At 49.7% G+C, this 13,098-nt stretch overlaps 1 protein-coding gene across 1 annotated transcript; it reads right to left on the reverse strand.

Moving 5' to 3' along the window:
- Positions 1 to 3,545: 3,545 nt before the first annotated feature.
- On the reverse strand, positions 3,546 to 10,256 carry LOC128272107 (F-box only protein 11). Its single transcript, XM_053009842.1, has 6 exons — positions 10,166 to 10,256; positions 5,665 to 8,133; positions 5,344 to 5,588; positions 5,076 to 5,256; positions 3,838 to 4,912; positions 3,546 to 3,758 (listed from the first exon to the last, which is right to left on the reverse strand). The coding sequence occupies exons 1-6, from the start codon at positions 10,254 to 10,256 to the stop codon at positions 3,629 to 3,631; spliced, it is 4,191 nt and encodes a 1,396-aa protein (XP_052865802.1). The 3' UTR covers positions 3,546 to 3,628.
- Positions 10,257 to 13,098: the final 2,842 nt, after the last annotated feature.

Consider the following 13,098-nt stretch of genomic DNA (forward strand, 5'->3'; position numbering starts at 1 on the left):
AACTAACAGCGCAATCCCAAATAGGAAAGGAGTGAAACGTAAAGCAACAATAAAACACAAGACTTGTTTTGTACACAAATATAAAAAAGTAAACTGATAAGCAATTTATCCTTGTTTTTGACGATCGAAACACGTTTCCACTGCATTCCTCGCGTCGTCCTGTCTTCTCTAGTTGCGCGTGCTGCACACGTGCGAAGGATCAGTTTACATTACAGAATACGCGTTAGAGAGACAACGTTGTGGTGCACATGCGGGATGAATGGTCAATGCGGGTATAATGTAGACGTTTATCTCTATATATCTTTATGTATAAAACGGGATATAAATGAACGCGAGTCTATAAATATTTTTCCCTATGCAGCTTGACAGAGACAGAGAAACCCAAAAACTCACGGAAGAAATAAAAACAAAAAACGCAAGAAAATAATTTACACCGTTGGTTTCTCGTGCTAAGTCGCTTGTTGATCGTCGCGATCGCTCTTCGTTTCTTCCATCAACCATAAAGCGAGGCGCGCACCATTAAAATTTAGTGAATGGAAAGAATAAAAGCGTAACACATTACATACACGTTAATACAATGGCGACCGCCGGAGAGGTTCGCTCTCGATGGCGCGAAGGTGAAAGCTAATGAAACAACCGACCGACCGTGGCCGCTTTTGTGCCATTTTCCTCTTACGACACACGCACGTGGAACATTAAGGTTAAAATCATTGTAACACAGTAGTAAAAACACCTAAATACCATTCGAATTACAGTTCATCAGCCCCTTGCGAGCTCGGTTTCGTACGGAAGTAAGTTTACAGCTATTACGTTCTATATTGGTTTTTGTTTTGTTTTGTTTTGTTTGCTGTTGCCCAAAACACGTTCGTCCTTTTGCTTGGTTGATGGGTGTGGAAATCCTTTCTAATCCCGTTTATCGCTCGCTCGTGATGCGAACGCACAGGAAGTATCGCGGAAGAGAACAGGAAGGCGAAGCCCCTCGTGGTTAGTGTTAGCAATAAACCCTAATGAAAAAAAAAACTATCAATTATTGAAATACATCACGAATTGTTCGCAAGATCCTGTAGTAACACAGATAAATGCACTGGGACGCAGTTAAATTTTTTTTTATGCCATTCACGTTCGTTCCGCTTCCTGTGTTCGTCCGTTATGAATTGTTTGTGTAGTTTGTGTGTGTCTCTGTGTGTTTGTGTTTGTAGGATGATCTCCGTTGATCCTCTCCGATTTGTACTTAGAGAAACTTAACTTGTTACACGGTTGTGCCAGAAGTGTTTTCGCTTCCGATAACTACTTGACCAGGGCTGAATAGATGTTTCGTGTTGCGAATTAAAGAGGCATTTCCTATCTTCGTTTACAACACGTTTTCCATTCAACGTTACTGCCCGAAATACTCCAACGTTCGGGAGTTTTTTTTGCAGCCGAACAGCAACACACGCAGCCAGCATTAAAAATATGCATCCTGTATGCAACCTATCAAACTACAAAAAATTAATAAATACCATCAGTAACGATGGTCTTGAGAGTTTTTTTTAATCGTGAATCGAAAAATCGATACAAGGATTATTGATTGCCTGTGTGTAGTAAAATAACTTCAAACCAGTCTTATTGGAGGGGAAGCCAGAGAATTGTAAGCTACCAAATCGTGTACGATGGAAGCCGTATCCAGATTCAGTTAATTCCAGAGCTGCTGGATGGATTGCTGATCGCTGAACATCCATTGGCATGCACTATGGCGCGAACGGCCATCGCCAATACGCCAAAAAGGGGTTGCATATTTCGTACTGCGTTTACAGTCGGTAAAGAAGCGAGAATTTTTTATCACGAGTCGTGTAAGAGGTTTGAGCGTACCTGCGGTGTGTTTTGTTTAACCTGCGTTACTAATAAAGGAAGCAAATATTACGTATACATAATTCCTGATTCGTCTCGTTCAAACCGTTTGCGGGAAGAACAAAGTATTGGCGAAAATGTCGTCATTTGTAGAAACTCCTGAAGCGGCTCCGGACTATTTGGGCAAAGTAACACTAAAGCTTGGTAGAAAAAATGCACATCCTGCCGGACGATAAGGCGTAGTAACGAAAACTAGCCGCTGCCTGGACACAGTTGTTGGCCTGCTGGCAATGGGAGATTCAGTCGAAAATTTGTCCAATTGGGTTCGATCCAAGACAAAATAATGCTATTAATTGTCCATCATTTTTCGTGGCCATGCAATGAAGATTGCTCGACCCGATCAAAAGCTGCTCGTCAGGTGGGGCAAATAATCATTCAGAATGATGAGGATGCATGAGTTAAAATAGTATCAGAATTGAGGAGCTGCCGTTTACCGCGCATTCAATGCAAGTTCTAAACCACTTTCACGAGGAGAAAGCATCTGGTAGAACGAAGAAAATTATCTCACCTATTACTAACGTCTCACTCGTCTAATGGGGCCCCAAAATTTGCACTGCATTTTCACAGATTATTTACTGATCGCTTTTACGACCAGTTAGAAACTTAGCTAGCTAACGAAACAAATAAAAATACCTCTCTGCCTAGGTCTAACTTTTCATTTGTGAATAATATCAGTTGTGGCCCACTCGCGACCATTTGGAGAACCCATTTGTGGAGCGCATCGTTCCTCCGCCGAAGGCTGGTGTTTTCATTTGAATATTGTGTTTTTTTCTCTTCCGTTTTCTGCTAAAATAAAAAAAAATGAAGGAACCGGCCGGCCGTTCCGTGCCATTCATTTAAATTACAAAACTAAATAAAGCAATAACACAATAATAATACTACGGTGCACGGGGCGCGCGAGCGTTCGAACGACAATCAACGAAGAGGTAGAGGGAAGCAGAGAGAAAGAGAGACAACCCGAAGGGGGAAAGGAATCATTGTGTTTGCCGTAAATGGTTGCGATCAAAGGAGCATGCGGTTTTTACTTAGCTTAATCTTAGACGTAGTACCACGCACTCTACAGAGAAACAAATTTGATTACCACACGCACGCACGCACGTACACAGTGAAATGGCCACAAGCACAGGACACAGGTTAACTAGAGCACATAGGTGGGGGGCGGCGGAGACCCACACACCCCTGTTACGATCCTCGCAGCTGCTCTTTCTCTCCTTCTTCTGTTCGTTTTCGTTTATCGACGACTACTTGATTGAACGCGTTGCTAATAGTACGATAAAAATACTTTCACTCGACTTACTGCTAGCATTACGTCTACTACTACGGCACTACTACTAAACACCGGCCTATCGCTTCATTTGCCATGCTGTTTTCCTTCCCTGGCACTGCCAGGGGTCTGTTTTCCTCTCCACACGCCTCTTCCCTCGCACTCTCTCTGGTTTTCATTTAAATTAGCCATATTCCGTTATCATAGTTGCGGCGCGTTCAATGTCAGTTCGTTTAATTAGAAACGTTTCCCACACGGAACCTGGACTGTACACAGTAGACCGCAAGCAGCTGCTAATTGCCGCGTGCTGCATCATCAGGGACTGTTTCTGTGCCATTCTTCGGTATCATTACTGTGAGACTGCGGGGGGACACTGCACACTCGGTATTCGATCTATGCACGGCAACTGAAGTATGGAACATGGAACGGGATGGCCACGGAAGTTTAGCAGAGTACGATGAGCGCAGCAATCTGCTTCTAGTTAACCATAAGCGTGTGCGATTCCATCGGTGCGGCCGAATCGTAAAGCGTGTCCGTGTCCTGCGTCGGTTCACCCTGCAGCTGGCACTGATTAGTGAGCGTTCCAGCGCCACAATCGCAGAAAAATCTGTCGAAGAATACAGACAGGTCAGCATGTGTGGCTAAGCATTGGGCGCGGTTCTGGGCTGGGGGTTCCCCTTTCTTACCTATCATGCCGAATGAACTCGACGTCGTGGCCCGAGTGGCAAGTTTTGATGCAATTCACGCAAATCGCATTCCGATCGGTGGTGTTGCAGGTATGGCAGCGATAAAAGTCATGCATCGGGAACGACGTGTACGACGAGATTTTGTACAAACACTGGCCTCCCGAGACGGCCTTCTCCACCTCGTCCTGGTTGTTGAAAATCTTGTTGCCACCAACGATCGGCTGGACGCCGCTCGCTAAGCACAGACCGCCGAACTTGTTGTTGAAGATCTGATTGTACTCCAGCGTGGCAGTGGCATTGTTCGTGATCTCGACGCCCGCCGCCAACCCATCGAAGATCCGGTTGCGCTTCAGCACCGGGTGGCTTTGGGTCGAGATGAGTACGCCCGCCTGGGTGTTCCGAAAGATGTCATTCTCCTCCAAGATACCCTTGCCACCGTTAAAGATGCAGATGCCTCCGTCCCGGCCGTCGTAGATTTTGTTCCGGCGCAGCGTCGGATTGGAGTCCGTCTTGATCCACACGCCCGCCATCGCATTGTCGAAGATTTCGTTCTGCTCCAGCAATCCGAGCCCACCGTTGTACACGAGAACCCCACCGTTCTGGCCGCCCCAGATTTTGTTACCCCGTATTACCGGATTGCTACCGGTGCGTATCTGAACACCCGAGTAGAGATGGTTGAAGATATCGTTGTCCTCCAGCTTGCCGTGCCCGTTATCGTAGAAGTAGACGCCAACCTGCTTCCCGGAATGGATACGATTCCGCCGGAGCACGGGCGTGCTGCCGGTAGTGATCCATACGCCCGCCAGCGTGTTGGCGTACACTTCGTTTTCCTCGATCAATCCCTGGCCCTTCTCGTGTACGTAGATGCCCCCGTGCTGCCCATGGTGAATCTTGTTGTGTCGCACGATCGGATCGCTCGTTGTGCGTATTTGGATGCCGGCCAGCGCGTTGCCGTAAATGTTGTTGTGCTCAATTAGCCCGCGTCCCTCGCCAAAGATGTACACGCCGCCTTGATGGCCATTGTAGATTTCGTTTTTCCTGATCGTCGGATTGCTGTTTGACGTTATCCACACACCTGGCACGATCACAATGAATAGAACGGATTGGCTTAATGAAGGATCTTTTCCCGATGCTACCAAACACTAGGTATCTGCGTTTCATCTGTTTATCATTCATCTGCACAACATTAAGTTGCCGATAACACAGCCTCGGACATCGAACTTAACCTGCGTACTTACCGGCAAAATTGTTGGAATGGATTTTGTTCTCTATAAACTGGCCGAGTCCGTTTTCGTGCACGTAAATACCGCCCGTTTGCCCGTGATGGATTTCACATTTGACTACCGTCGGATTGGCGCCCGCCTTCACCTCGAAGCCGGCTATTCGATTGTTGTGGATATCGTTTTTCTCAAAGTAACCCTACAAATGTTTCAGAACAAGGATTGATACATCACAAGATGGTCCAACGCAACGGGGCACGGCTTAAAGAGGAGCGAGCAAACGTACCATGCCATTGTCGAACGTGAAGATGCCGACGTCGCGCCCATGATGGATGTGATTTTCGCGCATTATTGGACTAGCGTAGTTCTTTACCCAGATGCCGGCCAGCGCATTGCGACTGATCTCATTATGCTCGTACGTGCCCTGCGCATAGTCCGTCACGTACAAACCGACGTTCTCGCAGTCACTGATGTCGCAATATTTAATCAGCGGGTTCGCTCCGACGCCACTAACGCAAACGGCTGCCCCAACTGTCCCGGAGGGAGTGTGGAAATGTGTGTCATAAAGGGGTCTGGAAACGAAAAACACAAGCTGCACGACACTTACCGACCGATGTGCTCCGGATGATACAGTGGTCGATCGTGGGACTACAGTTTTCGCTCACTTCCAGACAGTAGTGTTTGTGGTGGGGCACCGTCGACGTGACGTCCGGGGAAAACTTCAACGTCATGTGGCCCACGTACGCTTGCTTGGCGCCTTCCACGAACATTACGGTCGATTCCGACTCACGCTCGAGGATGATCGACTCGGCCACGTTGCCCGTCGCCGCACCGATCAGCGCGACATCGGAATCGATCACCAGAAACTCGCCCCGGTAGGTGCCGGCATGTAGAAAAATTAAGCTACCGCCCAGCAGCACCTCCGCCGATCCGGGGCCGACACCGGCCCCGCCACCCATCCCACCGGCGGCGGACGTTCCATTGTCATCGCCATTATTATTGCTACCAGCAGCGGCGCCATTGTTGCTGCCACTGTTATTGCTATTGTTGGCCAGTACATTATTGTTGCCACTCCCGCTGCCACCGTTGATCCCGCCACAGCTGGCTCCCCCCAAGGCGCTGTTGCTGGCGGAGCTTTTCTCGTCCGCATAGTCCAGCGCACCCTGCACCGTGTTGAAGTACGCGATCGCACGCCCCTGACAGCGCCGGTCCTGGTAGCCGGGCCGCACGTGGATGCCGCGGTACAGCTGCCGGAAGCTTTCCTTCCACGGGTTCGCGTACTCCGATTCGTCCGGCTTGACGAAGCTGAACTTGCACGGCTCCGGATGGAACAGTGGCTGATCGTACTCGTACACGCTCTGGTAGAGCCGCTTCCACAGCTCCTTGTCGTTGGCGATCGTTTGGAAGCGCTTGCAGACGAGGGCCACCCGGCAGAGGTCCTGTTCGTACAGGTAGGAGAGGATCGTCAGCAGCACCTCGTCCGGCATCTCGTACTGCAGGTAGTGGGCGGCCGACTGCATGCACATTGTGCCGGCAACGGCTACGGCGGCCACTGCCGCGGCGCAAGCCGCCATCGGCGGTGACGGTGTGGCGGGTGAGGTAAGCGAAACGACCGCGGACGCAGCCGTCCCTGTGCGGCCGAAGCCCGCCGACGGGGAAGCAGCACCGGTGGCTGGCAACGGTTGCTGAGGTTGCATCGTGACGGCGGCCATCGAGGCGCCGCCACCGCCCAGCCCTCCCCCGATCTCGTTACTGGCGGAATAGGTGCGTCGGGGCCGCTTCCGGGCCGGCAGCATATAGGCGGCCGCATTCGGATCGTACCCTATCGACTGATAGTGTGACGGATGGTGGTGGTTGTGGTGATGGTGGTGCGGATGGTGATGAGGATGCAACAAGCTGCTACTGGTGCCACTAATCGCTCCACCGCTTCCTCCGGCCGGTGGTCCAATGCCGCTGCCCGAACCAGAAGAGGACGAACCGCTCGAACATCCGATTCCAATCCCACCTAGCGCCCCACCCGAGGACACTGATGCTGGCACAGTTGACGATGAGGAGGAGGAGGCCGATGACGACGAGGACGAAGAAGTGGCCACGTTCGTGCAGCACCCCAAGACGACCGATGAGTTTCCGGCCACCACAAGACCCCCTCCTCCTACCGCCGACGGTGAAGAGGTAGTGGTCGTCGGCGTTGTTCCGCCACCTCCTAACCACCCGCCGCTGCCCGCACCAGCACCGGTGACCGAATCGTGTGCGGTTAGTGGAGACTTTTTGCGCAAATCGTACGGCGAGTTGGAACATTGTTTCACCTCCGACAGTGTCACCGAAGAGACGGCGGCACCGGTCGAGGAGGACGATGCCCCGGTGGTGGTGCAGCTGGTCGAAGATGTGGAGGAGCTACCTGCTAAACAGCCGAAAGCTGTCGTGATCGATGTGGAAGATCCACCGGTGCCTCCGAGGCCGTACATTGAGGCCGACATGGCCGATAGCGACATCGAAACGGTTGAGGAAGATCCGGTCACCGTGGCAGAGGCGATCGACGCTGGATCGTTGCTGCTGACGTTGGTATTGGTGGTGGTGGCATTACCGTAGCTACTGAAAGTGCCACCGGCACCACATCCATCGCCCAGATGAAGCGCCAAGGGAGCAGAGCTGACCATCCCCGAGGACGACGCCACACCTCCAGCTCCAACGGTCAAAGTTGACGAGGAGCCGCCCACCGAAGAAGCAGACGAGGAGGCGACCAAAGAGCCGAGCGGTGAGGATGACGTTGCGGTGACATTCGTGGAAGAAGCATTCGTTGTGGAAGACCCGCTACTGCCGCTGCTAGAACTGCTGCTGCTACTGCTGCTGCTGCTGCTGCTACTGCTGCTGGAGGAGGAACTACTGTTCGATCCGCCGACGGAACCGATCGTAGTGTTAACGCCTGTCACGGAGCTGGCTGTTCCACCCGGAGCGGGCGGTGCCGCAGCTGTTACGGCGGGCCCACCACCGCCTCCACTACTACCTGCCCCGTTCGAAGACAGTGCTGCTCCGACATTGGGCGCTGGAATGTTCTGTCCCGGAGGCTCGCACAGTGCTACGAAAAAAGGAAAAACCAGAACGACAATTAGTAACCGCTCCACATCTGACAGACATTATGAAAAAAGGACTACATCTCCTCGCATCCAAACACGTGGCGGCAGCAGAGTGGCCCCCTTACAATGCGTTACACGCTGGAAAACGGTTCCGGAGGGGGAATCCCGTGACACTTTTTGCTCGCTCTCTCCCTTAGGAATCCCTGTGATCGTTGGTGGGCGCCTTGGTCGTGCGTTGGAAGTTGGAGTTTATTTTTGTCCAAACACTGCGGAGTGTCCGAAGATGTAGGAAGATGCTCTCCCTTCTTGGTCGTTACCGAACACACCTTCAGCTGTTTGAACGCCGCCCACTCACAGTGGTCCATCGGGACCACGGAAGCTTGCCGGTCGGAATATCGTAGTGGCGGAATAAGGCACCGGTTGCGACTGAGCGTGCACGCGTCCGGAAACTATTAATAATGAGCGTTCGGCGCCTCGCGCTTTGCTGCTCGTTGGACTCGTTCCCCCGGCCCGTAAAAACCGTTCAAAAATGCAACTTTGCATCCGACACGAACACTTCCTGCACTCCGATCATCGTGCCACGTTTATGTAGGGGTCGGTGGGGTTTCCATTCCGACAAACCGGAAATGTGCAAAACGACGTCCCACAAACTATGTCAATGATGACCAAAATTCAATAACTTGACAAATTTTTTGGTAATTTTTTTTATCAGTCAACATCGACCAAATGGTACATCTGGCATGGATTCTGTTTTTGCTCACAACGGGTCCGGAAAAAAGCTGTTTTGTTTCGATAGCACGACCTTCAAAAGCTTATCCTTCGGTATGTTTAATGTTTTTTCGTTTCAATGACGCCGCTTGTTACTGTAATGTATCGGGCGCCCGATTCCCGGGACACTCATTTTCACCGTGCTACGGCGCGATGCAATTTTCACACTTTTCCTTCAACGCACCACCAACCAATAGGGTTGTCACCTCGGTGTCCCATGTACGAAGGGCCACTCCGGGGCCGGGAAGGGGTTCCCGAGGAAAATCCAAGGCGGGGAAAGATAGATAAGTTCATTCCTCTCCATTTCGCATGCTCTATTTTAAAATCTGTTTAAAACTGGCCCCACTCGCTTATGGCCTCTGTCGCTGGCACACTGCAGCCCCAGCCCGGTGTACCAGTTTCTCGCTCTGCAAACTGTATATCCGTTTTTATGACAAATATATTTAATATACCGACCGCAGCGTCATGCGCGGCTCGGGGAGTGGTTCGCAGGCGGTGGCGATGTGAATCAAAAGAGGGATAGAAAGTGTAACATATTTCTTGACGCATACGAATCTCGGTTTTCAGTAGCATCTGCCAACGCGAACGGTCCTCAATTAGCTTCATTTTTCACGTTACAACCATTGTATGAACAATAAACATCTGTGGTGACACCAGTGCGACAAAAGCATCGAACCTAATTTACAGACTAACCCATTGGCTAACAAATTAGATGATGCCGTGCCACAAGTATCGTTCGGATAATTTCCAAAGCAATCGACTTGCCGAATTTTTTTAACTTTGATAGAGAACCTTATTTTTGAAAACAGTTTTCCAACAAAATTCTTCAATATCGAGAACAAATCCTCGTGAGACATTTTCCAACAACATCCTTTCGAGCGAGCAGGTATCCGGAACAGGCGTAAGAAAATCGAAGAGTATCTTTTCTCTACTCCAACCGGGATAGGTTTTGCTCATTCACTGACTGCAAACCATTCGACACATCTCCCGATGGTCCACCCGGCGGACCACTAATGTATCGTAAACTCCAGTAATCCATGGCATTCGATTGTCATATGCGTCTGATAGTGAAAGATAGACGGGCAATAAATGTGTCCAACTATACTTAGTTCGAAACTAGAGAACGCAGTATGCCTGGTAATGCCAAATGCACATGTTCGTCCACTGAAGATCCAAAAAGAGTCAAACAGGTTTTTTTTATCTCCCAGCCTACCAGGCACTGGCCACACAATCTACCTCAGTTTACATGGCGTTTATCGTACTTACCGGAAGTCCTGGAAGGTAGCGGAATTCGATTCCCCTTTCGCCGGGACCGCCGAACGTAGGATCGTGATGATGAAAACGAGGCGCTAGGCATCTTCTGATTATTTGTTGTTTTACAATTCGACAGATTACGGCGTATCCAACCCCTTACGCGATTGGTCGTCGGATGGCAGTCGATTATGTTAATCCTTGTTGTGGCGCCTGACGGTGGTCTTGATTTCCGTTTAAGGATTTTAAAGCAAACGTTTGACAAATGTCGGCCGATTCCTGAAACGCTTGCCAATGTATTAAGCAAACTTTCTCGACAGCCACTGTTTCCCGTTTGTGCACATCCTGAATTCACCAGCCACGGATCGGTGTTATGTTGCTCGTCGTGGCCGAATTATCTGCCAATAGTGTGACCGGAGGCAAGTGTGTCTCTTGGGGATACACGACCAGAAATCAATATTTTCAGTGGAGCGCCCCGGTGGCCCGTACAAATCACCGGCGTTGTTCGATATGGAAACTTGGACTGATGCTGGTTACACAGGACACCTTTCAATGGTCACTCTGCATTAGTTGGCATAGTAACGGTCGAACAGATCTCACCAGGGTGTTTTTACAATTGATACGTCTTGCATGATTCCACATCCATTCACGGATTATCATGAGATTGGGCTGTTATGCGAACGGTGAGCTGTTGGCACTTTCCGACATTGCCGAAGTGAATGCCACTTGGTTTCTCCAAACGATGCTGATCCACTTCGCAAGCTACTGATGAAAACGCCCACGAAGAGTGCCTCTGCTGAGATTGTTTAACGGTGATATGTTGTTTCAATGTTCGCACGCGAAATGGGAACAAACCATTTTCACCGAACACATTTACTATGTCTCCTCAGCGCCAAGGTGTGCCAATGTTGATTGCTGAAGGAAAAGGCTGGCCTTCCGACAACTTTCCGGATTCGGAGCAAAAGGAGACTTTTGTGTGTAGTTGGAACGGGCAGACCTTTTTTGCATTTGTCCGCTTTCGTTAGCCTTGCCACAGTCGCAGCTAGTATTTCTTTTCTTCATTAATTTTTTTGGGTCGTTTCTCTTTCACAGCTTCACCGAACAAAGGGCCGCAGCCAGTCGTAGCGATGATGGAAATGACGTTTGCAGTGACAATGTTGCCATCGGCGCGGCCATGTTTTAATTTTTAAACATCGTTTTATTCAGCTGCTTTCGGATCCTGCTCCAGCTCCTGATTCTGCTGCTGCTATTCTTGTTGGTTGCATCCGTAGATCGTTGGCCTTTCTTCGCAGGAAATTTTCATTGATCCTGTCGCCGCGGTCGATGCGAGGCGCTGTTGCACTGCTTTCCGCTGCTCCCCCGTCCGCCTGTGTACCATCGCTCGATACGCTTTCCTTCACCAATCCATTTTCACACACAACTGGCTCCAATTATTCGTCCCGAAAACGACTATCGAAATCGAGATGAATCGTACTGTCAGAGCCCGTCGCCAGCCAACCCTAAACGGAGTATGCCGTGCCGTGGAGAAACATACGCATGTACGTACAAAAGGTGCGCACCGTTACACAAACACCAACGAAGCGGAGGAAAATACTTCAGCCTTTACCGTAGTGGTGCACGATGCGCTTGGTAGGCACACACACGCACTCGCTGTCTCTGTCGCGCGGGACTCGATCGGTCTCGTTTGCTCTCTCGCAATCCTACCAGGTCCATGCGCCCGTTGCCTTTCCAAAAACACAAAACATAGGCACGCACACTCCGAAGTCACAGTCCGTGTGCCTGTAAGTCCTAGCTTTCATTCCATCCCCGCAGTCACACACAGTCTCGCTCACTCCGTCGGCTTCGCGTTGGCTCGCCTTGTTTCACTTCCTCATCGCTCTCATTGCTTACTTCCCTGCCCTGCGCGGCGATGCCCCACTTCCTCACGCTGCGACCCTTCTTCCACAAGCGCACTAAGCCCTATCCAGACACATACCATACACAAAAATCTTGCTCTGTTTTCGCCCAATTTTAGGCCCTAAATTAACAGTCACACGCGCGAATGACACCACAATCACACGCCCGACATGTTTCTGCCCCGGTTGCCGTATGTTACGTTCACGAACGGTGCGAAAATCGTGATGCAAATTGCATAATTTTCCACAGACTTTTCGCACACGGCCACGGGCACACAGAAAGCAGTCAAACACAAAAGATTTTCAGAGCGAGGCTGAGGCACCGCTACAACGGCTACCCGTCTCACTTACGGCTACCGTAGGGGTGCGGTTAATTCGAAACGCCACTTTGACGTCCGACCGCGATCAGCGTGCCTAGCGGCTGTGAAAGCGTTTCGTTTGGTCCGTCATCGAATCGCGACAAACGTTTTTGAATTACGTTTTCGCCTCTAATTTCGAATCGTTTCAGTGCAATTGAAAATATCAAATACGCTAGAATCGCTAGAAAAGGCTCCTAATCAAAATTTTCAAATGTTTAAAAACGCGACAAAGACTGGCTTGTCCTAAAGTCATTCTTTTCTGAGTCACGGAGATTTGAACAATCATCAATAGGAACAGCAGAAGTGCCTGTTTCGAATTTAGATAAAATTTATAGAATGCTAACAACAACAATGGACTTAAAGAAGAATCAGAAGGTAAGAGTTGGTTTTTAATCAAGTGGATTCTTTTTCCGCTATTTACAATTTCTCTACTTGATGATCTACTTACACCTCAATTCAAACTATTACCATTAATCTTTGAGAAACAAGATTTAGTATTCAATGCACGATGTGGACAAATGATGTCCAACGCTCCGAACTATTTCTTTTCAGTACAAGCGCGGTTAGAATAGTTTTAACTTGCAATTTATGAATAGTTAAATGTTGCTAATGCTGTCATGAGCTTTTCGTGGGATGTTTATTACTCAAAACTACTAATGAACCAAATACTCACCATACTCACATCTGTCCCATT

This window comes from Anopheles cruzii, chromosome 3 (genome assembly GCF_943734635.1).
Source record: "Anopheles cruzii chromosome 3, idAnoCruzAS_RS32_06, whole genome shotgun sequence".
Taxonomy (NCBI): Eukaryota; Metazoa; Arthropoda; class Insecta; order Diptera; family Culicidae; genus Anopheles; species Anopheles cruzii.

What these genes read in the sequence shown, in the direction of transcription:
- LOC128272107 (XM_053009842.1), bottom strand. Translation starts at nt 10,256, where the DNA reads ATGCCTAGCGCCTCGTTTTCATCATCACGATCCTACGTTCGGCGGTCC. An exon ending in GCTACCTTCCAGGACTTCCG is followed by an intron (nt 8,134 to 10,165) that starts GTAAGTACGATA and finishes CTTTTTTCGTAG; the next exon opens with CACTGTGCGAGCCTCCGGGA. An exon ending in GAGTTCATTCGGCATGATAG is followed by an intron (nt 3,759 to 3,837) that starts GTAAGAAAGGGG and finishes ATTCTTCGACAG; the next exon opens with ATTTTTCTGCGATTGTGGCG.